The sequence below is a fragment of the Scyliorhinus canicula genome, chromosome 16, assembly GCF_902713615.1.
Source record: "Scyliorhinus canicula chromosome 16, sScyCan1.1, whole genome shotgun sequence".
NCBI lineage: Eukaryota > Metazoa > Chordata > Chondrichthyes > Carcharhiniformes > Scyliorhinidae > Scyliorhinus > Scyliorhinus canicula.
This window is the reverse complement of record NC_052161.1, coordinates 143645249-143672198: the sequence shown is the minus strand read 5'-3', so window position 1 is coordinate 143672198 and position 26950 is coordinate 143645249. Positions and strand designations below refer to the sequence as shown.

The 26950-nt window shown below is 49.4% G+C and overlaps 1 protein-coding gene across 1 annotated transcript in view; it reads left to right on the top strand.

Moving 5' to 3' along the window:
• The window catches only part of LOC119979746 (peptidyl-prolyl cis-trans isomerase H), a 28300-nt gene extending 5122 nt beyond the window's left edge, over positions 1-23178 (top strand). The window contains exons 2-9 of the mRNA XM_038822351.1: positions 265-329; positions 418-441; positions 7307-7351; positions 8398-8440; positions 10867-10959; positions 11491-11578; positions 15423-15463; positions 22420-23178. Coding sequence (XP_038678279.1) covers positions 265-329; positions 418-441; positions 7307-7351; positions 8398-8440; positions 10867-10959; positions 11491-11578; positions 15423-15463; positions 22420-22488 — 468 coding nt within the window. The 3' untranslated portion in view covers positions 22489-23178. The remainder of the gene's footprint in view (positions 1-264; positions 330-417; positions 442-7306; positions 7352-8397; positions 8441-10866; positions 10960-11490; positions 11579-15422; positions 15464-22419) is intronic.
• Positions 23179-26950: the final 3772 nt, after the last annotated feature.

Here is a 26950-nt window from a genome sequence, read left to right as displayed (position 1 = left end):
TAATGGGACGGTTTCCACACGACCTTCTGAATCCTAACGAGGCAGTGGCTTTGTGCTGTAGTTTTCAGAATGTCGAACTTTGTTTATATCAACAATGTTGAGACAATATCCTGGACCTATTTAGTAACGTGGCGTACTACAACTTTTCACCTTTCAAAATTCTACATTTTGGTTTGTTAACCTGCTCAAACTTTTAAAAATTGATTGAAGTGACGCAATAAACACACACCAAATTGTGAAGTTGAACCTGTTTATCTCTCTCAGGAAGTGGGACGGCTGAAGATTGAACTGTTCGCTGACGTAGTGCCCAGGGTAGCAGAGAACATCAGGTACGGTGCTGCTGTTAATTTACAAAATTTATTTCAATAATATTCTTTCTAGTCATTATTGCTGATTCTATTTGTTTTCCTATTTTAGGCAGTTCTGTACTGGAGAATTCAGGTTAGTATCAGTTATTATTACATTTAAAATGTAACATGATTCAGCATCATTTGGTTTGATATTATTATCAGTGTTGTGAAAACTAGATGACAAAGGATCAGCATTCCCTGTACACTTAAGATTTTATTTTTCCTTTTTTTATTAACTGGATATAGGCACCACTGGCTGGTGCAGCATTTGTTGCCCGCCTTTAATTGCCCTTGAACTGAGTGTCTTGCTCGGTAATTTCAGAGGGCAGATAAGAGTGAACCACATTGCTGTGGATTTGGAATCACGTCAGCCAGACTAGGCAAGGAGGGCGGATTTCCTTCCTCAAGGATATTAGTGAACAACGTAGTTATTAAAACAATCGACAATTTTATTGACGATAATGGTCAGCTTTAGAACATAGAACATTACAGTGTAGTACAGGCCCTTCGGCCCTCGATGTTGCACTGACCTGTGAAACCCCTCTAAAGCCCATCTACACTATTCGCTTATCGTCCATATGTTTATCCAATGACCATTTGAATGCCCTTAATGTTGGCGAGTCCACTACTGTTGCTGGCAGGGCATTCCACGCCCTTACTACTCTCTGAGTAAAGAACCCGCAACGGCGCTGTTTTGACTTTTCCCCGGGTGGGAACGCAGCCTCGGTGCTTGGCGGCCGGTGGATGAGCTGGACTAGAAGTGGAGCGACCAGAAAATCAACTTTACAGCAGAAGAAGGTGCGAGGCAAAAAGGACAAGATGGCGGCGGGCGGAGAACCGGCAGCGTGGCAGCAGTGGGCGAGGGAGCAGCAGGAGCTGCTGCTGCGCTCCTTCCAGGAACTGAAGGCTGAGATCCTGGAGCCATTGAGGGCATCGCTGGACAGGCTCGGGGTGACTCAGATGGCTCAGGCTGCGGAGATTCGGGAGCTGCAGCAGAAGGCCTTGGAGAACGAGGACGAACTCCCGGGCCTGGCGGTGAAGGTGGAGTCGCACGAGGCGCTTTGCAAGAAATGGTTGGCAAGGATGGAGGAGATGGAGAATCGCTCCCGCCGGAAGAATCTGCAGATTTTGGGCCTCTCGGAGGGGCTGGAAGGTTCGGATTTGGGGGCCTACGTGGTCCTGATGCTGAACTCGCTGATGGGCACGGGGTCGTTCTGGGGACCCGTGGAGCTGGAGGGTGCCCATTGGGTGCTGCTGCGGAAGCTCAGGCCGAACGAGCCGCCCAGGGCAGTGCTGGTCCGCTTTCACCGCTTGGTCGACCGTGAGTGTGTGCTTCGTTGGGCGAAGATGGAGAGGAGTAGTAAGTGGGAGAATACGGTGATCAGGATCTACCAGGACTGGAGTGCGGAGGTGGCAAAGAGAAGGGCTGGGTTTAACCGGGCGAAGGCAGCGCTCCACAAGAAGGGGGTCGAGTTTGGCCTGTTGCAGCCGGCACGCCTGTGGGTCACTTATAAAGACTGCCAACTTTATTTTAACTCCCCGGAGGAGGCCTGGACCTTTGTCCAGGCAGAGAAGCTGGACTTGGAACTGAAGACTGGGGAAGGTTGTACGCAGCCTGGAGACTTTGTCCTCCTTGATATCCTTTTGCTTTTTTTTTGGTTCTATTGGACGATGTTTTTTTTGCTGTTCTGTTTTTTCTTTTCTGCTTTTCGGGACTGTTATCTGTTTACTTGGGTGTTTTATCATATCATGTTGGGATTTTTATTATTTCACTGGTTGCGGGTTTGGGTGGGGTTCGCGGCCCTGTTGGGTCATGTCTTGTCTTCCTGCGTTTTGGGTCGGGGGCGGGGCTTGGAATGGGGGTGCGGGCTTTTCTCCTGCGCTGGAGAAGCAGTGGGCGGGGTCGGCATTGGGGGAATGGGTGTGTGTCACTGGGGAGGGTAATTGGGGTGGCGGGAGCAGCCGGGGTCAGCAGGAGTTGGCTGACTTATGGAAGTACAATGACCGGAGTTACACAGCTAGGGGGGCCCTAGCTTGGGGGGAGGGGGGGAGGGATACCGGGTTGCTGCTGGAATGGCCAAGAAGGAGCTGGAGGGTGCAGAGGGGGTTGGGATGGGGGTCTGTCGCTGTGGGAACGGGCTGAGCGGGGGGGCGCGGGCACGTGGCTGATTACGGAAGGGTGATGGCTAGTTGACGGGGGAGGGGGCAGGTGGCCCTCCGATCCGGCTGATCACCTGGAATGTGAGGGGACTGAATGGGCCGGTCAAACGGTCCCGCGTGTTCGCGCACCTGAGGGGGCTGAAGGTGGACGTGGCTATGCTTCAGGAGACACACCTGAAGGTGGCGGATCAGGTTAGGCTGAGGAAGGGGTGGGTGGGCCAAGTGTTTCATTCGGGGATGGATGCAAAAAACCAGGGGGGGTGGTGATCCTGGTGGGGAAGAGGATGTTGTTTGAGGCGTCGATTGTGGTGGCAGACAGCGGCGGGAGGTATGTGATGGTAAGCGGCAAGCTGCAGGGGGAGCGGGTGGTGCTGGTCAATGTATATGCCCCGAATTGGGATGATGTGGGTTTCATGCGGCGCATGTTGGGCCGGATTCCAGATTTGGAGGCGGGGGGCCTGATAATGGGGGGGGATTTCAACACGGTTCTGGATCCGCCACTGGATCAATCCAGTTCCATGACGGGTAGGAGGCCTGCGGCGGCTAAGGTGCTGAGGGGGTTTATGGACCAGATGGGAGGGGTGGATCCTTGGATGTTCGCGAGGCCGAGGGCCAGGGAATTTTCATACTTCCCCCATGTGCATAAGGCCTATTCCCGGATCGATTTTTTTCGTTTTGAGTAGGGCGCTGATTGCGGGGGTAGTAGACGCTGAGTACTCGGCGATAGACATTTCGGACCATGCCCCGCATTGGGTGGATCTCGAGCTGGGGGAGGAGAGGGACCAGCGCCTGTTGTGGTGCTTGGAGGTGGGGCTGCTGGCGGACGAGGATGTGAGGGGGCGGGTTCGAGGATGCATCGAGAGGTACCTGGAGGCCAACGATAATGGGGAGGTCCGAGTGGGGACGGTCTGGGAGGCGCTGAAGGCGGTGGTTCGGGGGGGGAGTTGATCTCCATTCGGGCCCACATGGCGAGAGGGTAGCAGAGAGAAAGGGAGAGATTGGTGGGGGAGATGGTGAGGGTGGACAGGAGGTACGCGGAGGCCCCGGAGGAGGAATTGCTGAGGGAGCGGTGCAGCCTTCGTGCTGAGTTCGACTTGTTGACCACCAGAAAGGCGGAGGCTCAATGGAGAAAGGCACAGGGGGCGGTGTACGAGTATGGGGAGAAGGCGAGCAGGATGCTGGCACACCAGCTCCGTAAGCGGGATGCGGCCAGGGAGATTGGTGGTGTTAAGGATCGGGGAGGAAATGTGGTGCGGAGGGGGGTAGACATTAATGGGGTCTTCAGGGACTTTTATGAGAGACTATATCGGTCCGAACCTCCGGCGGAGGAGGGGGGGATGGGGCGCTTTTTGGACCAGCTGAGATTTCCGAGGGTGGAGGAGGAGGGACGGGTGGAGAGTCTGGGGGCGCCAGTTGAGCTTGAGGAGCTGGTCAAAGGGATAGGGAACAAGCAGTCGGGGAAGGCACCGGGGCCGGATGGGTTCCCGGTTGAATTTTACAAGACGTATGCAGACCTGCTGGGCCCCCTGTTGGTTAGGACCCTCAACGAGGCAAGGGAGGGGGGGGGGGGGGGCTTTGCCCCCGACGATGTCTCGGGCGCTGATCTCCTTGATTCTTAAGCGAGACAAGGATCCCCTGCAGTGTGGGTCATACAGGCCGATCTCACTCTTGAATGTGGACGCCATGTTGTTGGCAAAGATTTTAGCCACGAGGATAGAGAACTGTGTGCCGCAGGTTATCCACGAGGATCAAACGGGGTTTGTGAAGGGGAGGCAGCTGAACACTAATATACGGAGGCTCTTGAACGTTATAATGATGCCGGCGGTAGAAGGGGAGGTGGAGATAGTGGTGGCGCTAGATGCGAGAAGGCCGTTGATAGGGTTGAGTGGGGGTACTTGTGGGAGGTGCTGGAAAGGTTCGGGTTTGGGGAGGGGTTTGTCAGTTGGGTGAGGCTGTTGTATGAGGCCGTGATGGCGAGTGTGGCCACGAATAAGAGGAGGTCGGAGTATTTTCAATTATATCGAGGGACGAGGCAGGGGTGTCCCCTGTCCCCCCTACTTTTTTGCGCTGGCAATTGAACCCCTGGCTATGGCGTTGAGGGAGTCGGGGGATTGGAAGGGGCTGGTCCGGGGTGGGGAGGAGCACCGAGTGTCGCTCTACGCGGACGACTTTTTGTTGTATGTGGCGAACCCGGTGGAGGGAATGCCGGTGGTGATGGGGATTCTCTGGGAATTTCTCAGGGTATAAGCTTAACTTTGGGCAAAGCGAGCTGTTTGTGGTACACCCGGGGGACCAGGAGGGGGGTATTGGGAGGCTCCCACTGAAAAGAACGGAGAAGAGCTTCAGGAACTTGGGGGTTCAGGTGGCCAGGAGCTGGTGGGCCTTGCATAAACTAAACTTCACAAGGCTGGTGGAGCAAATGGAGGAGGAGTTTAAGAGGTGGGACATGCTGCCGCTGTCTTTGGCGGGTAGGTGCAGTCAGTCAAGATGACGGTGCTCCCGAGGTTTCTGTTCCTGTTCCAGTGCCTCCCCAGCCTTATCCTGAAGGCCTTTTTTAGGCTGGTTAACAGGAGCATTACGGGGTTTGTGTGGGCACACGGGACTCCAAGGGTGAGACGGGTGTTCTTGGAGCGGGGCAGGGATGGGGGGGGGGCTGGCGTTGCCCAACCTCTGTGGGTATTATTGGGCTGCCAACGCAGTGATGGTGCGTAAGTGGGTGATGGACGGGGAAGGGGCAGCATGGAAGAGGATGGAGATGGCGTCCTGTGTGGGCACGAGCCTGTAAGCGCTGGTAACGGCACCGCTGCCGCTCCCTCCAACGAGGTATACCACAAGCCCGGTGGTGGCGGCTACCCTCAAAATTTGGGGGCAATGAAGGCGGCACAGGGGGGAGGTGGGGGGCTCGATGGGGTCCCTGTTACGGAGGAACCACCGGTTTGTTCCGGGGAGAATTGATGGCGGGTTCCTGAGTTGGCACAGGGCAGGTGTCAGGAGGCTGGGGGACCTGTTCATAGACGGGAAGTTCGCGAGCCTGGGTGAGCTGGAAGGGAAGTTTGGGCTCCCCCCGGGGAACACCTTTAGGTACATGCAAGTAAGGGCGTTTGGCAGGTGGCGGGGTTCCCTCTGCTGCCGCCGCGTGGGGTTCAGGACAGGGTGCTCTTGGGGGTGTGGGTTGGAGAGGGGAGGATCTCGGAAGCATACCAGTTGATGCAGGAGGTAGACGAGGTCTCGGTGGAGGAGCTGAAAGATAAATGGGAGGAGGAGCTGGGTGAGGAGATTGAGGGGACGTGGGCGGATGCCCTGGAAAGGGTGAACTCCTCCTCTTCTTGTGCGAGGCTTAGCCTCATACAGTTTAAGGTGCTGCATAGGGCTCATATGACCGGGACAAGGATGAGCCGGTTTTCTGGGAGCGAGGACAGGTGTATTATGTGCTCAGGGAGCCCAGCAAACCATGTCCACATGTTCTGGGCATGCCCAGCGCTGGGGGAATTTTGGCAGGGTGTAGCAAGGACGGTATCGAGGGTGGTAGGATCCAGGGTCAATCCAGGCTAGGGACTCGCAATATTTGGAGTTGCAGTGGAGCCGGGAGTGCAGGAGGTGAAAGAGGCCGGTGTTCGTGCCTTTGCGTCCCTAGTAGCCCGGCGGAGGATTCTTCGGCCTGGGTCAACGATATGGCGGGGTTTATTAAATTGGAGAGGGTGAAATTTGCCCTAAGGGGGTCAGTGCAGGGGTTTTTCAGGAGATGGCAACCATTCCTAGATCTCCTGGCAGAACAGTAAAATCAAAAGGTCAGCAGCAGCAACCCGGGGAGGGGGGGGGGGGGTTGTCTCTTTGTTTTTGTTTTGGGTTGAATTTTTGCCAACGACGGGCGCTTATTTATTTTTTTCTCTTTTGTATACATGGTGGGGGGTTGTTCTTTTTGTTCTTAGAATTTTCTGTTACTGTTTTCTTTGTGAAAATTTGAATCAAAATTATTTTTTAAAGAAAAGATTCGAGTGGGTTACAGGGATAGAGTTGAGGTGTGGGCTTAAGAAGGGGTGCTCTTTCCAAGGGACGGTGCAGACTCGATGGGCTGAATGGCCTCCTTCTGCACTGTAACTTCTATGATTGTTGTTGATGACACTGTTTCCTACTATGAGGACCATTGCAATTAAGCCCATGCCCCGAATTACCCATTGGGTCACATCTACTTTTCAGGAAATAGTGACTGAATAACAAGAAAATGCAGCAAACCTGGTTGATTTAATTTTTAGCCACCTTGTCCAAGTGCTGGGGTGTTGAAGACAACTATCATGTCTGAGATCACCAAACTTTCCAGAGTGGAGATGAAAACTGGGGTTTCTATTTAAATTTGAGCACTTGTATAAGAACAGAAGTATGCCATTTGGCCCATCGATGCTACTCCGTTTTGTTAGCAATGGAAACCAGCTTTCACATTCTAATCTTCCTACCTTCTCACCATAATACTTGTGAAATTTGTTTCCATATATGGGAGATACTCATGAGTGCCTCCTGGTGCCATTCTCCTCTTCTCTCCCATTGTTATAACAGTTATATAATAGATTATGCACCAGCGACCATCAACTGTCCGTGAAATCTTTTTGCTGACTGCATTTCACCTGCATAAAGCCAATTGTTTGATTTGTGACTTTGGCTCAGGTGCTAATAATTTTAGATTGCAATTGTTTTAAATTAGGAAAGCGCACAAACTTCTTCAAGGCTAATGGTTTGTATCATTTTACCTTGAATTAATCTATTAACTTCACAGATTGAAGATGACTTTTTCTTTCAAACAGGAAGGATGGTGTCCCTATAGGTTATAAAGGAAGTACATTCCACAGGTATGTCTTCAACTTTAAGACTCTTTATTTGGCTTTTGACCTAGTTATTGTACTAAATATCATCATCAATCACCACTCCATGAGTCCTAGGCTCTGGCTGTGACTTAATTTACCTAAACACGGAATAAATATAACAAGGATCAGATTCAACAAAGAAACTTTGACACTGGAATGGGGCTCCTCACCATCTTATATCGAGCCTTTGTGAGATCACATTTGGATTACAATGTCCATTTCTGGTTGCTATATTATGAAAAGGATACAGAGCCAATAGAGTGGGTGCAACAAAGATTTACAAGGATGATACCAGAACTGCAAGGTTATATTTAGAACAGAATTGTTACATCAAGGAAGTAGGCCTTTGGCCAGTGGTAGTTATACTGGTTCTGTGGGAGCGATTTACCTAGAACCACATACCTGCCTTCTCCCTTTAACCCTTCACATTCTTCCTTTTGAGATAACAATCTAATTCCCCCTTGAATGCCTTGATTTAACCTGCGTGGGTCTCACCCCCACAACCCAAAGATGTGCAGACTAGGTGTATTGGCCATGCTAAATTGCCCCTTAATTGGGGAGAAGAAAAATTGGGTACGCTAAAAAAATTTTAAAAGCAGCGTACTCCCTGGAGAAGCATGGAATCAGTGACAGCAATTTTTGTGCACATATGAACTCCAGGGGCTGATGTGAGCTTCAATGGGTAATGACAATGAACATTGGCCATTTCATCATCACAACCGCTGCAAAATCTAGGCCATTATTTCAAATCTAACTCTTCATTATTCAGAATTGGAACACAGAATTTAGGGAAGACACCCATTTCCTTTTTGTATATATCTGTGTGGTTTCCTGTCTTCTTTTCATTCTGTTAAGTTTTAAATGTTGTTCATCTGTAAATTCTTCCAGTTCTGATAAAGGTTTATACCTAAATTGCTAACTCACCTGCTCTTTGTATAGTTTGTTAGTTTAATGTTATTGTATTTGATGTATATTCAAATATATTCTGGCTACAGTTAAAATTAATTATAATAGTGCATTCTATTTTTCAGGGTAATCAAGGACTTTATGATACAAGGGGGAGACTTTGTAAATGTAAGTAAAGTAATGCCAGTCAATTTGTAACAGTAACAATATGGAAGTTGAGGGAAAGCTGTTGGCTGAGGCGGGGGGAGGGGAGTAGAGACTAGAGGATACATGAAGACACCCCAACAAATAAGTTGAACAACAGTTGGAAACCCTCTGATTAGAATTATCGCCTAAGGTTACATCCAGCCTTTGTGTCCAACAGCAGCAATACCCACCGCCCTCCCGCGTGGCAGTGTATGACATGGAGTCGGGCCCTCCCTAAACTTGTAATGGGTGGAACATGCAGCATGAAAAATGAGATTCAAAGGTGGTCCGCATTCTATAGCAGTTGGATGTGGTGGAACTCTCACCTTCCAGGGTTCTAGAATTCAGTTGGGGGGGTGAAAGAGCACGATGTAGCAGAACCAGCAATATTTCAAATATCCCAATAATGTGCGGAGCTGGGCTGACATTGTTTTTTAAAGTACAAAGAAAATTACAGCACAGGAACAGGCCCTTCGGCCCTCCCAACCTGTGCCGATCCAGATCCTTTATCTAAACCTGTCTCCTATTTTCCAAGGTCTACTTCCCTCTGTTCCCCGCCCGTTCATATACCTGTCTAGATGCATCTTAAATGATGCTATCGTGCCCGCCTCTACCACCTCCGCTGGTAAAGCGTTCCAAGCACCCACCACCCTCTGCGTAAAAAACTTTCCACGCACATCTCCCTTAAACTTTCCTCCTCTCACCTTGAAATCGTGACCCCTTGTAATTGACACCCCTACTCTTGGAAAAAGCTTGTTGCTATCCACCCTGTCCATTTCTGGTTGCTGTATATATCTGACATAATCGGATTAATTTGAACTATTCCACCCCATCCCAATAGGTGCAGACAAGGCTTGATCTACTTTTAGGAAGGGATTCGCCATTCAAAAGCGCATCAGATCCTGTCTACTTCATTGGACTCCTATTTCCCTGAATTTAAGATATTCCCACCTGATTCTGGTGGACACATGTTTACCGACAATAACACTGGTATTGTGTGAGCAGTTTTGGTCTCCTTCTCTGAGGAAGGATGTTCTTGCTCTTGAGGGAGTGCAGCGAAGGTTTACCAGACTGATTCCAGGGATGACGGGACTGTCCTATGAGGAGAGATTGATTAGGTTGGGATTGTTCTCGCTGGAGTTCAGAAGAATGAGGGGATGGATCTCATAGAGACTTATAAAATTCTAACAGGACTAGACAGGGTAGATGCAGGGTAGATGTTACCAATGGTGGGTGTGTCCAGAACCAGGGGTCACAGTCTGAGGATTCAGGGTAAACCATTTCGGACAGAGATGAAGAGACATTTCTTCACACAAAGAGTGATGAGCCTGTGGAATTCATTACCACAGGAAGTAGTTGATGCTAAAACTTTGAATATATTCAAGAGGTGGCTGGATATAGCACTTAGGGAGAATGGGATCCAAGGCTATGGGGAGAAAGCAGGATTAGGCTATTGAGTTGGATGATCAGCCATGATCGTGATGAATGGCAGAGCAGATTCGAAGGGCCAAAAGGCCTCCTCCAGTTCCTATCTTCTATGTATGGACAGGATTTGATGGGAAAGAATGTAGTAAATCCGCTACTATAACTTTATGCAACCGCCAAGTTTCTTCTGGTGAAGAGACCAAAAATTAAATAATGTGTTCCTCCATTAATGCATCACTGTATAAATCATCCAAGTAAGCAGGCTGCAAATGCTAGGACCCCATGTTTATGGTAGAGGGGGAGCAGAAAGGTGAGGCATCGTTTACTGTGATGGAAAACACAGAAGTGAGTATTATATAAATATAAATGTCGCCACAAATCCCTGACGACCATAACACCATTGGTTGAATTGCCTACGTCTCAGAAATGCAGCAGTAATTTCTCGACTTTAATGGTGTCAACGGGTATGAGACGAGAGCAGGAATATGCATTGAGACAGAGGATCAGCCAGGATCGTATTCAGTATGGTTAGTCATAGCTCGGACACCTCTGAAATACATCAGCATGAAGCGTGCTGCCCAGTTTGAATGAACCTTTTGAGTTTTGAGGATTCGTGACCATTCTGTGGGAGCAGCTGTTCTTTAACTTTGAGAAATACTTGTACAAACCAGAAGAGGAGAAATTTGATGTCGGTCATAGATGCACTCTATCCTTTACCTCTTAACCTTAAACAGGCATCAAACATCTTATTGGAAGGGAGCACTGTAGGAGATTTCAATGTGTTTGTGTGTATCCAAATTTAAAACATTTCAAGTGTAATCTTCTAAATGCTTGGGGTTAATTTTGTATTACCCAAGTGCATAACTTTAGACCCGAGTAGAAACTGTAAGATAGGACTATTTTTAACAAAAATGAGTATTTTCTTTATTGTGTTTGCGGATATTTTCTGTTACATAATAATGCAGCTAACATCTTCTTCGCAGGGAGATGGAACTGGCGTTTGTAGCATTTATAGAGGACCATTTGCAGATGAAAACTTCAAACAAAAGCACAATTCCCCAGGTCTTTTATCCATGGTAAGGGAGCATCGTGTAATTGGAATTTCTATAACATTCACTTAAATGAAAAGTGACTATTTGTTACGAGAAGAGAGAAAGATTTGCAATTGCATAGCACTTTTCATGGTCACCTGACATCTCAAAGCATCTCACAGCCCATGACGGGATTTGGAAGTGTAGCCACTGTTGTAATGTAGACAGTGCAGCAGCTAATTTGTACACAGCAAACTCACAAACAGCAACGTGATGATAGTCAGATAATCTGTTAATTCAGAGAAATATTGACCAGGATGCAGGAGGTAACCCCCATCTTCTGAAAAATAGTGTCATGGAATTTTTACATTCACCCGGGCAGACAACTGGGGCTTTAGTTTAACGTCTGCACGACTGTACCTGCAGCAGTACAGCACTCCCTCAGTAACACACTGAAGTATCTGTGCTCAAACTCTGCAGTGCAACTTGAACCTGATGGTTGGAAACTCCAATGCTGGATTGAAACTTTCCTTTTAAGTGCTGGGTTTACCAATTTTTTTTCTGTACTTCCAACAGGCAAACAGTGGCCCAAATACAAATGGTTGTCAATTCTTTATTACATGCTCGAAATGTGATTGGCTCGATGGGAAACACGTTGTTTTCGGTAAGGAAACAGAAATATCTCCAAAAGATTTGCGTCGGTGCAGTTGTCCTTTGGATCTGTGTCTATGATTTAGAGTCAATAGAAAAGTCAACTTTTCATAAAACAAAGGACAAATGTCCAGGTTTCTCATCCAGATTTTACAAATAAAAGCAACTCCATCTCGGCCTACTCCTTGGTGCTTAAAGGTAATAATTCTGTGGTAACTATGGGATACTAGATAGTTGCAATGTAAATGATGGGTGACAAACCTGTTTCAATAATGCCAAGTACCTCACGAAAGTGGCAGTTTGCTCCCTTGCAAGTGAATGATACAAAATGAAAGTGGCATCATAGTAATCGTGATTCTTTTGTTTTTCATTTTTTTTCGGGACGTGGGTTTCGCTGGTTAGAGCAGCATTTATTGCCCAGCCCTAGTTGCCCTTCAGAAGGTGGTGGTGAGTTGCCGTCTTGAATAGCTGCAGTCCATGTGGTGTAGGTACACCCACTGTGCTGTTAGGGATGAAGTTCCAGGATGTTGCCCCAGCGACAGTGAAGGAACAGCGATATATTTCCAAGTCAGGACAGTAAGTGCCTTGGAGGGGAACCTCCAGGTGGTGGGGTTCCCAGGTATCTGCTGCTCTTGTCCTTCTAGATGGTAGTGGTCGTGGGTTTGGAAGGTGCTGTCTAAGGAATCTTAGCGAGTTCCTGCAGTGCATCTTGCAGATGGTACACACGGCTGACACTGTGCGTTGGCAGTGGAGGGAATGAATGTTTGTGGAAGGGGCGCCAATCAAGTGGGCTGCTTTGTCCTGGATGGTGTTGAGCTTCTTGAGTGTTGTTGGAGCTGCACTCATCCAGGCAAGTGGGGGGTATTCCATCACATTCCTGACGTGTCTTGTAGATGGTGGACAGGCTTTGGGGGGGTCAGGCGGTGAATTCCTGTCACAGGATTCCCAACCTCTGACCTGCTATTGTAGCCACAGTATTAATGGAGCTAGACCAGTTCAGACTGTGATTAATGGTAACCCCAGGATGTTACTATTGGGGGATTCAGTAATTGTAATGCCATTGAATGTCAAAGATCAATTGTTTGATTCCCTCTTATTGGAGATGGTCATTGCCTGACACTTGTGTGGCGCGAATGTAATTTGCCACTTGTCAGCCCCAAGCCTGGATATTGTTCAAGTCTTGCTGCATTTGGACCTGGACTGCTTCATTATCTGAGGAGTTGCGAATGGCGCTGAACATTGTGAACTCATCTGCAAACATCACCACATCTGACCTTATAGAGTCATAGAAGTTTACAGCATGGAAACATATTGGAAGGGAGGTCATTGATGCAGCAGCTGAATGTGGTTGGGCCTTGGACACTACCCTGAGGAGCTCCTGCAGTGATGTCCCAGGACTGAGATGACTGACCTCCAACCACTACAGCCATCTTTCTTCGTGCCAGGTATGACTCCAACCGGCGGAGAGCCCAGTTTTGCTAGGGCTGCTTGATACCATACACAATCAAATCCTGCTTTGATATCAAGGACAGTCACAGACCTCACCCCTGGAGTTTGAACCAAGGCTGTAATGAGGTCAGGAGCTGAGTGACCCTGGCGAATCCCAAACTGAGTCCGTGAGCAGGTTATTGCTGAGTAAATGCTGCTTGATAGCGCTGTTGATGACGCTTTCCACCACTGCACTGATAATTGAGAGTAGACTGATAGGGCGGTAATTGGCTGGATTGGATTTGTCCTGTTTCTTGTGTACAGGACATACCTGGGCAATTTTCCACATTGCCGGGTAGATGCCAGTGTTGTAGCTACACTGGAACAGCTTGGCTAGGGGTGCAGCAAGTTCGGGAGCACAAGTCTTCAGTACTATTGCTGAAATATTGTCATGGCCCATAGCCTTTGCAGTATTCAGTGCCTTCAGCTGCTTCTTGATATCCCGTGGAGTGAATCGTATTGGCTGAAGACTGACTTCTGTGATGCTGGGGACCTCTGGAGGAGACCGAGATGGATCACCCACTCGGCACTTCTGGCTGAAGATTGTTGCAAATGCCTCCCTCCGCCTTGTCTTTTGCAGATATTCTGGGCTCCTCCACCATTGAGGATGGGGATATTTGTGGAGCCTCCTCCTCCAGTGAGTTGTTTAATTGTCCGCCACCACTCACGGCTGGACGTGGCAGGACTGCAGAGCTTAGATCTGTCACAGTCATTGTGAGGAATTGCTTAGTTCTGTCTATCACTTGCTGCTTATGCTGTTTGGCTCACAAGTAGTCCTGTGTTGTAGCTTCACCAGGTTGATACCTCATTTTTCAGTCTGCCTGATGTTGCTCCTGGCATGTTCTCCTGCTCTCTTCATTCTGTCATCATCCAAACCCTAACATTTACGCTAGGGCTCAGAAGATAGTGATCAGAACCAGGAATCCAGACCAATTTCCCTCTTTATTTTTAAAGGGATTGAGGACTGTAGCTTCCTACAGACTGCATGCAAATAATTTTGTGATTCCTCAGATACTGAAGAAGTCTGTGTCCAAGTGGAGTAAGATCTGGACAGCTTGCGCTGACAAGTGGCGATTAGCATTCATGCCACACAAGTGCCAGGCAATGATCATTTCCAACAAAAGAGAATCTACCCTTGGCCTTCAATGGCACTAACATCGCTGAATCCCCCACTAACAACATCCTTCGTGTGGGGGTGTTGACATTGATTAGAAATTGAACTGGACCAGCCGTATAAATACTGTGGCTACCAGGGCAGGTCAGAGGCTGGGAATCCTGTGGCGAGTAACTCCTCAAAGCCTGTCCACCATCTACAAGGCACTAGTCAGGAGTGTGATGGTAGACTCCCTATTTGCCTGGATGAGTGCAGCTCCAACAACAACCAACAAGCTCGACACCATCAAGGCAAAGCAGCCCACTTTATTGGCACACCTTCCACAACATTTCACTCCCTCCACCACCAATGCACAGTAGCAGCCGTGTGTACCATCTACAAGATGCACTGCAGTAACTCATCAAGGTTCCTTACAGAACCTCCCAAACCCAAGGCTGCTACCATCTAGAAGGACGAAGGCAGCATATACCTGGGAACCCCACCACCTGGAGGTTCCTCTAACAAGTCACTCACCACCCTGACTTGAAAATATATTGCCGTTCCTTTACTGTCGCTGGGGCAACATCCTGGAACTCCCTCCCTAACAGCACAGTGGGTGTACCTACAATCGTAGGTACAGCTGGACTGAAGCAATTCAAGAAGGCAACTCACTGCCACTTGCTCAAGGTCAATTAGGAACAGGTAACGAATGCTGGCCAGGCCAGCGACGCCTACATCCTGTGAATCAATTTTAAAAGTTAACTTTCCAAGACTGCACACTCAATAATGTTGAGAGGGCCGATTCCTGTTTTCAGTTTTTTTTAGATTTGGTTTTTCCCATTTGTGGAAAATGATTTCCAGAAGTTTAAAAAAATGAGTGTTAGGGTGTCAATATTAAAGAAAAAACTCTTTAGCATTTCTATTCTTGTGTATTTTAACATCTGATATGATCTGTTCCCAAGACTCTGCCAATGCTTTACTGTTGTTGGCCACTAGGGAGTGCTGAAATATTCTGAATGGAGTAGTGTCTTGTGTCTTATTCTCCTGTTCTCCCTGTGGATCAGAGCTTGTATTCAGAGAATGGTTATAGCACAGGAACATTACTAGTTTGCACTCTTATGTCGATCAGGGCAAGAATTCATAGTGTGGAAACATTAACTGCAGCTCTTGGTCTCTTACTGATACATTTCATTGTGCCTGCCTTGTAGAATCCCATTTTATTTATTTAGTCTTTAGAACAAACCAGTAATATATTTTTTTAATGTATTTTATCCAGGTAAAATCATTGATGGATTGCTTGTAATGAGGAAAATTGAGGTAAGCAGTGATCTATTTTGGTAGTATTTCAAGCTGTAAAGCAAATACTGTAGCTAAGTTAAATGTTTGCTATGCAAACAGTGCTGAGGTGCTGAATGCTGCCAAATATTTTTGTTTGCATCTAATGTACACGTGGATTTCACCCAAAAAAGTACATGATAAAAATGTTACGGCCCCTCCCACCAGTGGGATATACCGGTCCCATCGAGGGGTCAAAGCCACATTTTACAGCCCTGCCCCCACAGCTGTAAAATTCAGCCCATGGAATTTATTTGAGAAATGCGAGGGCGTTGTAGTTAAGCCACTCTGCCTGGACTCCATAAATAAGATACAGCTTAATAATTACAATGTGAAATATGGGCCAAATAAAGGTCATTCAATCATCCATACAGATTCTTCCCAAAAATCTATCTATAATTTCACCAGTGAGTTCTTTACCCCTCACTGTCTACTCCCCCACAGGCAGATAAAGTTTGAAGAGAATAGAACTCTGCAAAATTTCACAGATGCCTTACTGACACCTGCAAGTGAATGAGCTCCAACTCCATTCGGATGTTAACCAAATGGGCGCGATTTAATGACCATACTGCGTCCGGAAAACAACTCGGTGTGGTGGGGCCATTAACAGCCAGGAGACCCCACTCCCAGGATCTACCCAGCTCACAGCGTCTCACAAGATCTAACTCGATCTCACGAGACATTGCGATGTAAATGAGCAGGATCTTTTTTTTTTAGCAAATCTGCATGTTAGACTGAGACTGCTCAGCTCACTTAATGTGCTGATTCCTGAGTTACCCAAGGCTTGGGACCTGTCTCCTTTGTCTCTGACACCTCAGGCGAGCGCCGTTCAGTGCTGGTCTCCAAAGCTGACACTGGGCAGAACAGAACTTGTGGGGGTTTCCCAGGGGATCAGAGACCCCCCTTTGGGAAGGGCGACACCCTGGCACTGCTGGTGCCACCTGGGCGCCTTGGCAGCGCGGGAGAGAGCGAGGGTGGCTGCGTGAGAGCGAGGGTGGCTGCATGAGAGCGAGGGTGACTGCGTGAGAGCGAGGGTGGCTGCGTGAGAGCGAGGGTGGCTGCGTGAGAGCGAGGGTGACTGCGTGAGAGCGAGGGTGGCTGCGTGAGAGCGAGGGTGGCTGCGAGGGTGGCTGCGTGAGAGCGAGGGTGACTGCGTGAGAGCGAGGGTGGCTGCGTGAGAGCGAGGGTGGCTGCGTGAGAGCGAGGGTGACTGCGTGAGAGCGAGGGTGGCTGCGTGAGAGGGTGGGCGAGAGAGAGCGAGGGTGGCTGCGTGAGAGCGAGGGTGGCTGCGTGAGAGGGTGGGCGAGAGAGAGCGAGGGTGGCTGCGTGAGAGCGAGGGTGGCTGCGTGAGAGCGAGGGTGGCTGCGTGAGAGGGTGGGCGAGAGAGAGCGAGGGTGGCTGCGTGAGAGTGAGGGTGGCTGCGTGAGAGCGAGGGTGGCTGCGTGAGAGCGAGGGTGGCTGCGTGAGAGCGAGGGTGGCTGCGTGAGAGCGAGGGTGGCTGCGTGAGAGGGTGGGCGAGAGAGAGCGAGGGTGGCTGCGTGAGAGTGAGGGTGGCTGCGTGAGAGCGAGGGTGGCTGCGTGAGAGTGAGGGTGGCTGCGTGAGAGTGAGGGTGGCTGCGTGAGAGTGAGGGTGGCTGCGTGAGAGCGAGGGTGGCTGCGTGAGAGCGAGGGTGGCTGCGTGAGAGGGTGGGCGAGAGAGAGCGAGGGTGGCTGCGTGAGAGCGAGGGTGGCTGCGTGAGAGCGAGGGTGGCTGCGTGAGAGGGTGGGCGAGAGAGAGCGAGGGTGGGTGCGTGAGAGCGAGGGTGGCTGCGAGGGTGGCTGCGTGAGAGCGAGGGTGGGTGCGAGAGAGAGGGCAAGGGTGGGTGCGCGAGAGAGAGGGCGAGGGTGGGTGCGTGAGAGAGCGAGGGTGGGTGCGTGAGAGAGAGGGCGAGGGTGGGTGCGTGAGAGCGAGGGTGGCTGCGTGAGAGCGAGGGTGGCTGCGAGGGTGGGCGAGAGAGAGCGAGGGTGGCTGCGTGAGAGCGAGGGTGGCTGCGAGGGTGGCTGCGTGAGAGCGAGGGTGGCTGCGAGAGAGAGAGGGCGAGGGTGGGTGCGAGAGAGAGGGCGAGAGTGGGTGCGAGAGAGAGGGCGAGGGTGGGTGCGCGAGAGAGAGGGCGAGGGTGGGTGCGAGAGAGAGGGCGAGGGTGGGTGCGAGAGAGAGGGCGAGGGTGGGTGCGCGAGAGAGAGGGCGAGGGTGGGTGCGCGAGAGAGAGGGCGAGGGTGGGTGCGAGAGAGAGGGCGAGGGTGGGTGCGAGAGAGAGGGCGAGGGTGGGTGCGCGAGAGTGGGTGCGAGAGAGAGGGCGAGGGTGGGTGCGAGAGAGAGGGCGAGGGTGGGTGCGAGAGAGAGGGCGAGGTTGGGTGCGAGAGAGAGGGCGAGGGTGGGTGCGAGAGAGAGGGCGAGGGTGGGTGCGAGAGAGAGGGCGAGGGTGGGTGCGAGAGAGAGGGCGAGGGTGGGTGCGAGAGAGGGCGAGGGTGGGTGCGAGAGAGAGGGCGAGGGTGGGTGCGAGAGAGAGGGGCGAGGGTGGGTGCGAGAGAGAGGGCGAGGGTGGGTGCGAGAGAGAGGGCGAGGGTGGGTGCGAGAGAGAGGGCGAGGGTGGGTGCGAGAGAGAGGGCGAGGGTGGGTGCGAGAGAGAGGGCGAGGGTGGGTGCGAGAGAGAGGGCGAGGGTGGGTGCGAGAGAGAGGGCGAGGGTGGGTGCGAGAGAGAGGGCGAGGGTGGGTGCGAGAGAGAGGGGCGAGGGTGGGTGCGAGAGAGAGGGCGAGGGTGGGTGCGAGAGAGGGGGCGAGGGTGGGCGCGAGAGAGAGGGCGAGGGTGGGCGCGAGAGAGAGGGGCGAGGGTGGGCGCGAGAGAGAGGGCGAGGGTGGGCGCGAGAGAGAGGGCGAGGGTGGGCGCGAGAGAGAGGGCGGGCGCGCGAGAGAGGGCGGGTGCGCGCGAGAGAGAGGGCGGGGGTGGGCGCGAGAGAGAGGGCGAGGGTGGGCGCGAGAGAGAGGGCGAGGGTGGGCGCGAGAGAGAGGGCGAGGGTGGGCGCGAGAGAGAGGGCGAGGGTGGGCGCGAGAGAGAGGGCGAGGGTGGGCGCGAGAGAGAGGGCGAGGGTGGGCGCGAGAGAGAGGGCGAGGGTGGGCGCGAGAGAGAGGGCGAGGGTGGGCGCGAGAGAGAGGGCGAGGGTGGGCGCGAGAGAGAGGGCGAGGGTGGGCGCGAGAGAGAGGGCGAGGGTGGGCGCGAGAGAGAGGGCGAGGGTGGGCGCGAGAGAGAGGGCGAGGGTGGGCGCGAGAGAGAGGGCGAGGGTGGGCGCGAGAGAGACGGGGCGAGGGTGGGCGCGAGAGAGACGGGGCGAGGGTGGGCGCGAGAGAGACGGGGCGAGGGTGGGCGCGAGAGAGACGGGGCGAGGGTGGGCGCGAGAGAGACGGGGCGAGGGTGGGCGCGAGAGAGACGGGGCGAGGGTGGGCATGAGAGAGACGGGGCGAGGGTGTGTGGGCAGGGGGTGTTTGGACGAGACAGGGGCGGAGGTGTGTTTCTGTGAGCGAGAACATGTTAGAGCTTGAGGGCGTGTTTGAGAGAGATCCGGATGTGTTTCAGAGATGTACGGTGTGTGCGTGTGAGAATGTGTGGGCCTGTGTGAGTGCGTGAACATGAGGGTGTATTTGAGAAAGTGAGGGTGTGTGCTGCGATAGTGTTTGTGTTGCGGTATGCTTGTGCACGAGTGAGGATGCATGTGAGGGTGTGTGTGTGAGGATATGTATGTGTGAAGATGTGAGGATGACAGTGAAGTGTGTGTGAATGCGAGTTAGTGTGTTATACGCACGAGAGAATGAGGGTGCGAGTGGGTGTGCGAGCGCGAGAGTAAGAGTTTGCGTGTAAGTGTGAAGGTCTGTGTGAGAGAGTCACCACTCTGGATCTTACGGTTTAGATCAAGTTGCCTCTCACTCTTCTAAACTAGTGGATATAAACTAACCTGTCCAACCTTTCCTCATGAAGCAGCCAGCCTATGCCTGGTATTAGTCGAGTAAGCTTCCCTGAACAGTTTTTAAAGTATTTCCGTCTTCCCTTAGATAAGTAGACCAACACTGTACACAATACTCCAGATATCTCACCAACACCCTGTACACCTGAAGCATAGCCTCCCTACTTTTGTAACCAATTCCCCTCGCAATAAACAATAACATTTGATTAGCTTTGCTAATTATTTGCTGTATCTCTATTCTAGCCTTTTGTGATTTATGCACTAGGACATAACGATCCCTCTGCAGTCTCTCGCCACTTAGATAATACGCTTTTTTATTCTTTCTAACAAAACGGGCAATTTTACATTTGTCCACATTATACTCCCATTTGCCAGACCTTTGCCCACTCGTGAAACCCGTCTCTGTTCCTTTCTAGCTTCCTTATGTCCTCTTCGCAATTTACTTTCCTAACTATCTTTGTCATTTGCAAATTTAGCAACCATACCTACAGTTCCTTCACCCAAGTCATTTATATAAATTGTAAAAGATGAGGCCCCAGCGCTGATCCCTTTGCCGCACTACCCATTACATCCTGCCAACCAGAAAACACCCATTTATGTCAACTCTGTTACATGTCAGCTAGCCAATCTTCAATTCATGCAAATATGGTACCCTCTCCACCATGAGCTTTTATTTTCTGTAATAACCTTTGATGTGGCACCTTATCAAATGCTTCTGGAAATCTAAGTACAGTACATCCACCAGTTACCCTTTAAACACAGCAGATGTGACTCTTTCAAAAAACTCCAGTAAATTGGTTAACGTGATTTCCCTTTCACAAAACCATGTTGACTCAGCCCGATTGCCTTGGATTTTCCTGGTGTAAAATAATTAATAATGGCTCTAAATCCTGGAATCAAATCATTAATAATGGTTCTAACATTTCCCTATTCTAAGTGGCCTATAATTTCCTGCTTTGGCTTCCTTGCTGTTCAAATAAAGGCATTACATTCGCTATCTCCAACTCCTTCTCTGAATCTAGGCAATTTTGGAGAATTCAAACCAATGCATCAACTATCTCATTGGCCACTTATTTCAAGACATGAGGTTCAAATCCATCCGGACCTGAGGGTTTGTCAAATGGCAAGTAACATTAATGCCACACAAGTGCCAGGGAATGACCAGCTCTAGCAAGAAAGAATCTAACCATCGCCCCTTAACATTCAATGGTATTAACATCGCTGAATCCCCCACTACCAACATCACCATTGACCAGAAACTCAACAGGACTAACCATATAAAAACTGTGGCTGCAATAGCAGGTCTAGGCTAGGAATCCTGCAGCAAGTAACTCACCACCTGACTCCCCAAAGCCTGTCCACAATCTACAAGGCACAAGTCAGGAGTGTGATGGAATACTCTCCACTTGCCTGGATGAGTGCAGCTCCAACAACACAAGAAGCTCGACACCATCCGGGACAAAACAGCCTGCTTGGTCTACAAGATGCACTGCAGCAACTTAGCTAGGCTCCTTAGTCAGCACCTTACATACCCAAAACCACTATATCAAAGGACAGCGGACACTTGGGAACATCACCACCTGGAAGTTCCCCTCCAAGCCACTCACCACCCTGACTTGGAAATTAATCAACGTCCCTTCACTGTCACTGGGTCAACATCCTGGAACTCTCCCTAACTGCACTGTGGGTGTAGCTACACCACGTGGACTGCAGTGTTTCAAGAAGAGAGTCCACCACCTTCTCAAGGGCAAGTAGAGATGGGCAATAAATACTGGCCTAACCAGCAATGCTCACATCCCAAGAACAAATAAAAAATATTTAGGGACATAGATTTGCCCCATCAAACCTGCTCCGCCATTCAGTCAGATCGCAGCTGATTGCTTCCTGGTCTCAAATCCACCTCCCCATCTGTTGCCCATTTCCCTTTAACCCGTTTTAGAACAAAGAAAATTACAGCACAGGAACAGGCCCTTCGGTCCTCCCAGCCTGCGCCGATCCAGATCCTTTATCTAAACCTGTCGCCTATTTTCCAAGGATCTACTTCCCTCTGTTCCCCGCCCGTTCATATATCTGTCTAGATGCATCTTAAATGATGCTATCGTGCCCGCCTCTACCACCTCCACTGGCAAAGTGTTCCAGGCACCCACCACCCTCTTCTATCAGCAATATATCTATCTCCTTCTTGAAACTATTTAATGACTCAGATTCCACCGCACTGTGGGGCAGCAAGTTCCACAAATTGACCACCCTCTGCAAGAAGTAGTTCCTCCTCATCTCAGTTCTAAATCTACCGACTCTCAACCTATATCTGTGTCTTCTCGTTCTAGATTGCCCCACAAGGGGGGACATTTGGTCTCCGTTTACTTTGCCAATCCCTTTTAGTATTTTACACACCTCGATCAGATCTCCTCTCATCTAAACTCCAGTGAGTATAAGGCCAAATGGTTTAATCTCTCCTCATACGTCAATCCTTTCATCCCTGGGATCAATCTGGTGAACCCCCTCTGAGCTGCCTCCAATGCCACCGCATCCTTCCTCAAATAAGGAGACCAAAACTGTACACAATACCCCAGATGTGGTCTCACCAACACCCTATACAATTGCAACAACACTTCTCTACTTTTATTCTCCAGTCTTTTTGTAATAAATGCTAGCATTCCATTTGCCTTTTTAATTACCTTTTGTACATACATATCGACTTTCTGCGATTCACCGTGCTCAATCTGTTTCCTGGCCGCCATCTCAATCAATCTTGCTCAGGTTTAATGATTCACCTGTCCTGTGACTGCTTCATTTGATCACTGACTCTGGCTTTGGCACCCCATATATATGTAGAAGATTGACTCGTATATTAAGATTGTGGTTATGAAAATAAAGCAGCATGTTCTGCAGGAAAGTTTCCATGTTTGTTATCTCGTCATTTATGTATCTTCTGCCTGCAGAATGTTCCTGCCGGACCCAGCAACAAGCCTAAACTTCCGGTGGTGATTGCACAATGTGGAGAAATGTAGAGTAGATTGATGAACAAAAGTCTGGTTCTTCACCTCAAGATTATTTGTTAAGAAGTGTAAAGAGATCTGCATTTTGGCCTGCATGTTATTTATGATATCCACGGAAACTAAATGGTCCTTTGTTGTTTTGGCGAATCACACCTACGCTGATCTGGGGTTTTGACTTCAAAGTTTTTCATCTGAGATTCTCACCTGCTCCGTGTGAAATTGATCTGCTATGCATGGGCTAGTCCAAAAACAGTTCTCCCCTTTCTAAAAGAAGATGATTTTGGCACAGATTTTTTTTTAAACCTCACCTTGAGATTTAAAAAATAGCCCCGGTGAACAGCTGGATGTCAAGTGACCCAGTGTAAATTCTGGAAAACCTTCCCAGCTGATCACAAAAGGACGGTCCAGAAAATGGCCTTTCTGATTGGAAGTATAATCTTGGTTTATTTAATGGTCTTTTTTAATAACCAAGACTTCAAATGATTGAGTTTTATTTTTTGAAAAGGAGTATGTATTCTCTGTCAGCCTGCTTACTTCCAGTTAAGGCAAAGCATAACGTTGTGTGCATTACTCAGCTCTGAAGGTTTGTACTTCTTAAGTTGGACATGTAGTTTATATTTGTTTTTCAGACCGCAACATTTTTTATTGAACCCGAATGGATAATAAATATTGATAAATTTGAAATAAAACTTTTGAATATTAGTGACTGTATGTGATGACCAATGCAGTCCCCTCCAAAACGGCGTACTCGCACGACTTCTGGACCCACCCACCCTCACCCTCCTCCACGATGGCGTGAGGCGCGTTTGCTAATTTGTGTGGGGAACCCGGCGTGGCGACTGTGGACTGAGTCGGGTGGGGGCATTGGTGGGGGGTGCTCCGGGGATGGCAAGCCTGGCCAATTGGGGTTACAATAGGTAGGCCGGGTCTGCACGTGGCTGGTGCCATGTTGCACGGCGCAGCAGCTGCAGGCAAGGGCGGGCACGGACCCGGCAATTCTCTGGCCATATCCGCAGCTAGAGCCGGGGACTTTACGCCGCGTGCCTGCTAGCCCCCCACCAGACGGAGGATCGGTGGAGGTTTTGCGCCGTTTTTTCAGGCTTAAAACGCCACCGTTCCCACGCCAGCGTCAGTACATAGTCTCCCAAACAGAGAATCCAGCCCTCTGTGTTTTCTACAAATTGTGGTGGAAGTGAGACTGGGTGTTCTTGTGGCTATGGGATCATTGTTGAGATGGCAATGTTAACAATCCTAAGCAATGGCAAGAAATCAGTGACCAGTTCAGCAAATACTCTGACTGCAATCTTTCAAAAATGAAATATGTACAGTGGGTCTTGAAGCTTGCCAGTTTTAACGGTTTTGCTTTAAAAAAGTGTAAACCAGGTTATGTATGGGGGAGGCGGAGGCATAATGGTATTGCCACTGGACTAGTAATCCAGAGACCCAGACTATGGGGTCCCAGGTTCAAATCCCGCCACTGCTGATGGTGAAAAATTCAACAAAATTCTGGAATTAAAAGTCTAGTGATGACCATGAAATCAATACCGATTTGCCGTTAAGAACCTGGGATGGGAACCAGATTAGGAAGTTAGAGGTCAGTAAAGAGGCAGCAACTAAAGCCAGTAAGTACTAGATAATAAACTCAATGTGACTAAGGGGAAGAGTAGACAGGGAAGAGATGATGAATGCAAAGGGACAGGTGGTCTGAGGTGCATTTGTTTTAATGCAAGAAGTGTAGCAGGTAAGGCAGATGAACTTAGGGCTTGGATTAGTACCTGGGAATATGATGTTATTGGTATTACTAAGACTTGGTTGAGGGAAGGCAAGACTGGCAACTAAATATCCCAGGGTATAAATGCTTCAGGAGGGATAGAGAGGGAGGTAGAAGGGGAGGAGGAGTTGCATTACTCATCAGAGATGATATCACAGCTGTGATTAAGGAGGGCACGATGGAGGATTCGAGCACTGAGGCAATATGGATAGAGCTAAGAAATAGGAAGGGTGCAGTAACATTGTTGGGACTTTACTACAGGCCTCCCAAAAGTGAGCGTAAAGTAGAGGTACAAATATGTAGACAGATTATAGAACAATCTAGGAGCAATAGGGCGGTTGTGATGGGAGATTTTAACTTCCCCAACATTGAATGGGACTCGTGTAGTGTTGGAGGCATAGATGGAGCAGAATTTGTAAGGAGCATCCAGGAGAGTTTTTTAGAGCAGTATGTAAATAGTCCAACTCGGGAAGGGGCCATACTGGACCTGGTATTGGAGAATGATCCCGGCCAGGTGGTTGAAGTTTCAGTCGATGGTTACTTTGAGAATAGCGATCACAATTCCGTAAGTTTTAGAATACTCATGGACAAAGATGAGAGTGTTCCTAAAGGAAGAGTGCTAAATTGGGGAAAGGCCAAGTATAACAAAATTCGGGAGGAGATAGGGAATGTGGATTGGGAGCAGCTGTTTAAGGGTAAATCCACATTTGAAATGTGGGAGTCTTTTAAGGAAAGGTTGATTAGAGTGCAGGACAGACATGTCCCTGTGAAAATGAGGGATAGAAATGGCAAGATTAGGGAACCATGGATGACGGGTGGAATTGTGAGACTAGCTAAGATGAAAAAGGAAGCATACATAAGATCGAGGTGACTCAAAACTGATGAAGGTTTGGAGGAATATCGGGAAAGTAGGACAAATCTCAAATGCGCAATAAAGAGGGCTAAAACGGGTCATGAAATATCTTTGGCTAACATAGAACAGTACAGCACAGAACAGGCCCTTCAGCCCTCAATGTTGTGCCGAGCCATGATCACCCTACTCAAACCCACATATCCACCCTATACCCGTAACCCAACAACCCCCCCTTAACCTTACTTTTATTAGGACACTACGGGCAATTTAGCATGGCCAATCCACCTAACCCGCACTTCTTTGGACTGTGGGAGGAAACCGGAGCACCCGGAGGAAACCCACGCACACAGGGGGAGGACGTGCAGACTCCACACAGACAGTGACTCAGCCGGGAATCGAACCTGGGACCCTGGAGCTGTGAAGCATTTATGCTAACCACCATGCTACCCTGCTGCCCCTAACATGGTTAAGGAAAATCCCAAAGCCTTTTATTCGTATATAAGGAGCAAGAGGGTAACTAGAGAAAGGATTGGCCCACTCAAAGGCAAAAGAGGGAATTTATGCATGGAGTCAGAGGAAATGAGTGAGATTCTTAATGAGTACTTTGCATCGGTATTCACCAAGGAGAGGGACATGACGCATGTTTAAATACTCTAGGTCATGTCGGCATAAGGAAGGGGGAGGTTTTGGGTATTCTAAAAGGCATTAAGGTGGACAAGTCCCCAGGACCGGATGGGATCTATCCCAGGTTACTGAGGGAAACGAGGGACGAAATAGCTGGGCCTTAACAGATATCTTTGCAGCACCCTTGAGCACGGGTGAGGTCCCGGAGGACTGGAGAATTGCTAATGTCCCTTTATTTAAGAAGGGTAGCAGGGAAAATCCAGGGAATTATCGACCTGTGAGCTTGACGTCAGTGGTAGGCAAACTGTTGGGAGAAGATACTGAGGGATAGGATCTATTCACATTTGGAAGAAAATAGACTTATCAATGATAGGCAGCATGGTTTTGTGCAGGGAAGGTCATGTCTTGCAAACCTAATAGAATTCTTTGAGGAAGTGATAAAGTTAATTGATGAGGGAAGGGCTGTAGATGTCATATACATGGACTTCGGTAAAGCATTTGATAAAGTTTCCCACGGCAGGTTGATGGAAAAAGTGAAGTCGTATGGGGTTCAGGGTGTACTAGCTAGATGGATAAATAACTGGCTGGGCAACAAGAGACAGAGCGTAGAAGTGGAAGGGAGTGTCTCAAAATGGAGAAATGTGACTCGTGTTCCACCGGGATCCGTGCTCGGACCACTGTTGTTTGTGATATACATAAATGATCTGGACGAAGGTATAGGTGGTCTGATGAGCAAGTTTGCAGATGATACTAAGATTGGTGGAGTTGCAGATTGCGAGGAGGACTGTCAGAGAATACAGCAAAATATAGATAGATTGGAGAGTTGGGCAGAGAAATGGCAGATGGAGTTCAATCCAGGCAAATGCGAGGTGATGCATTTTGGAAGATCTAATTCAAGAGCGGAATATATGGTCAATGGAAGAGTCCTGGGGAAAATTGATATACAGAGAGATCTGGAAGTTCAGGTCCATTGTACCCTGAAGGTGGCAACGCAGGTCGATAGAGTGGTCAAGAAGGTATACAGCATGCTTGCCTTCATCGGACGGGGTATTGAGTACAAGAGTCGGCAGGTCATGTTACAGTTGTATAGGACTTTGGTTAGGCCACATTTGGAGTACTGCGTGCAGTTCTGGTCGCCACATTACCAGAAGGATGTGGATGCTTTAGAGAGGGTGCAGAGGAGGTCCACCAGGATGTTGCCTGGTATGGAGGGTGCTAGCTATGAA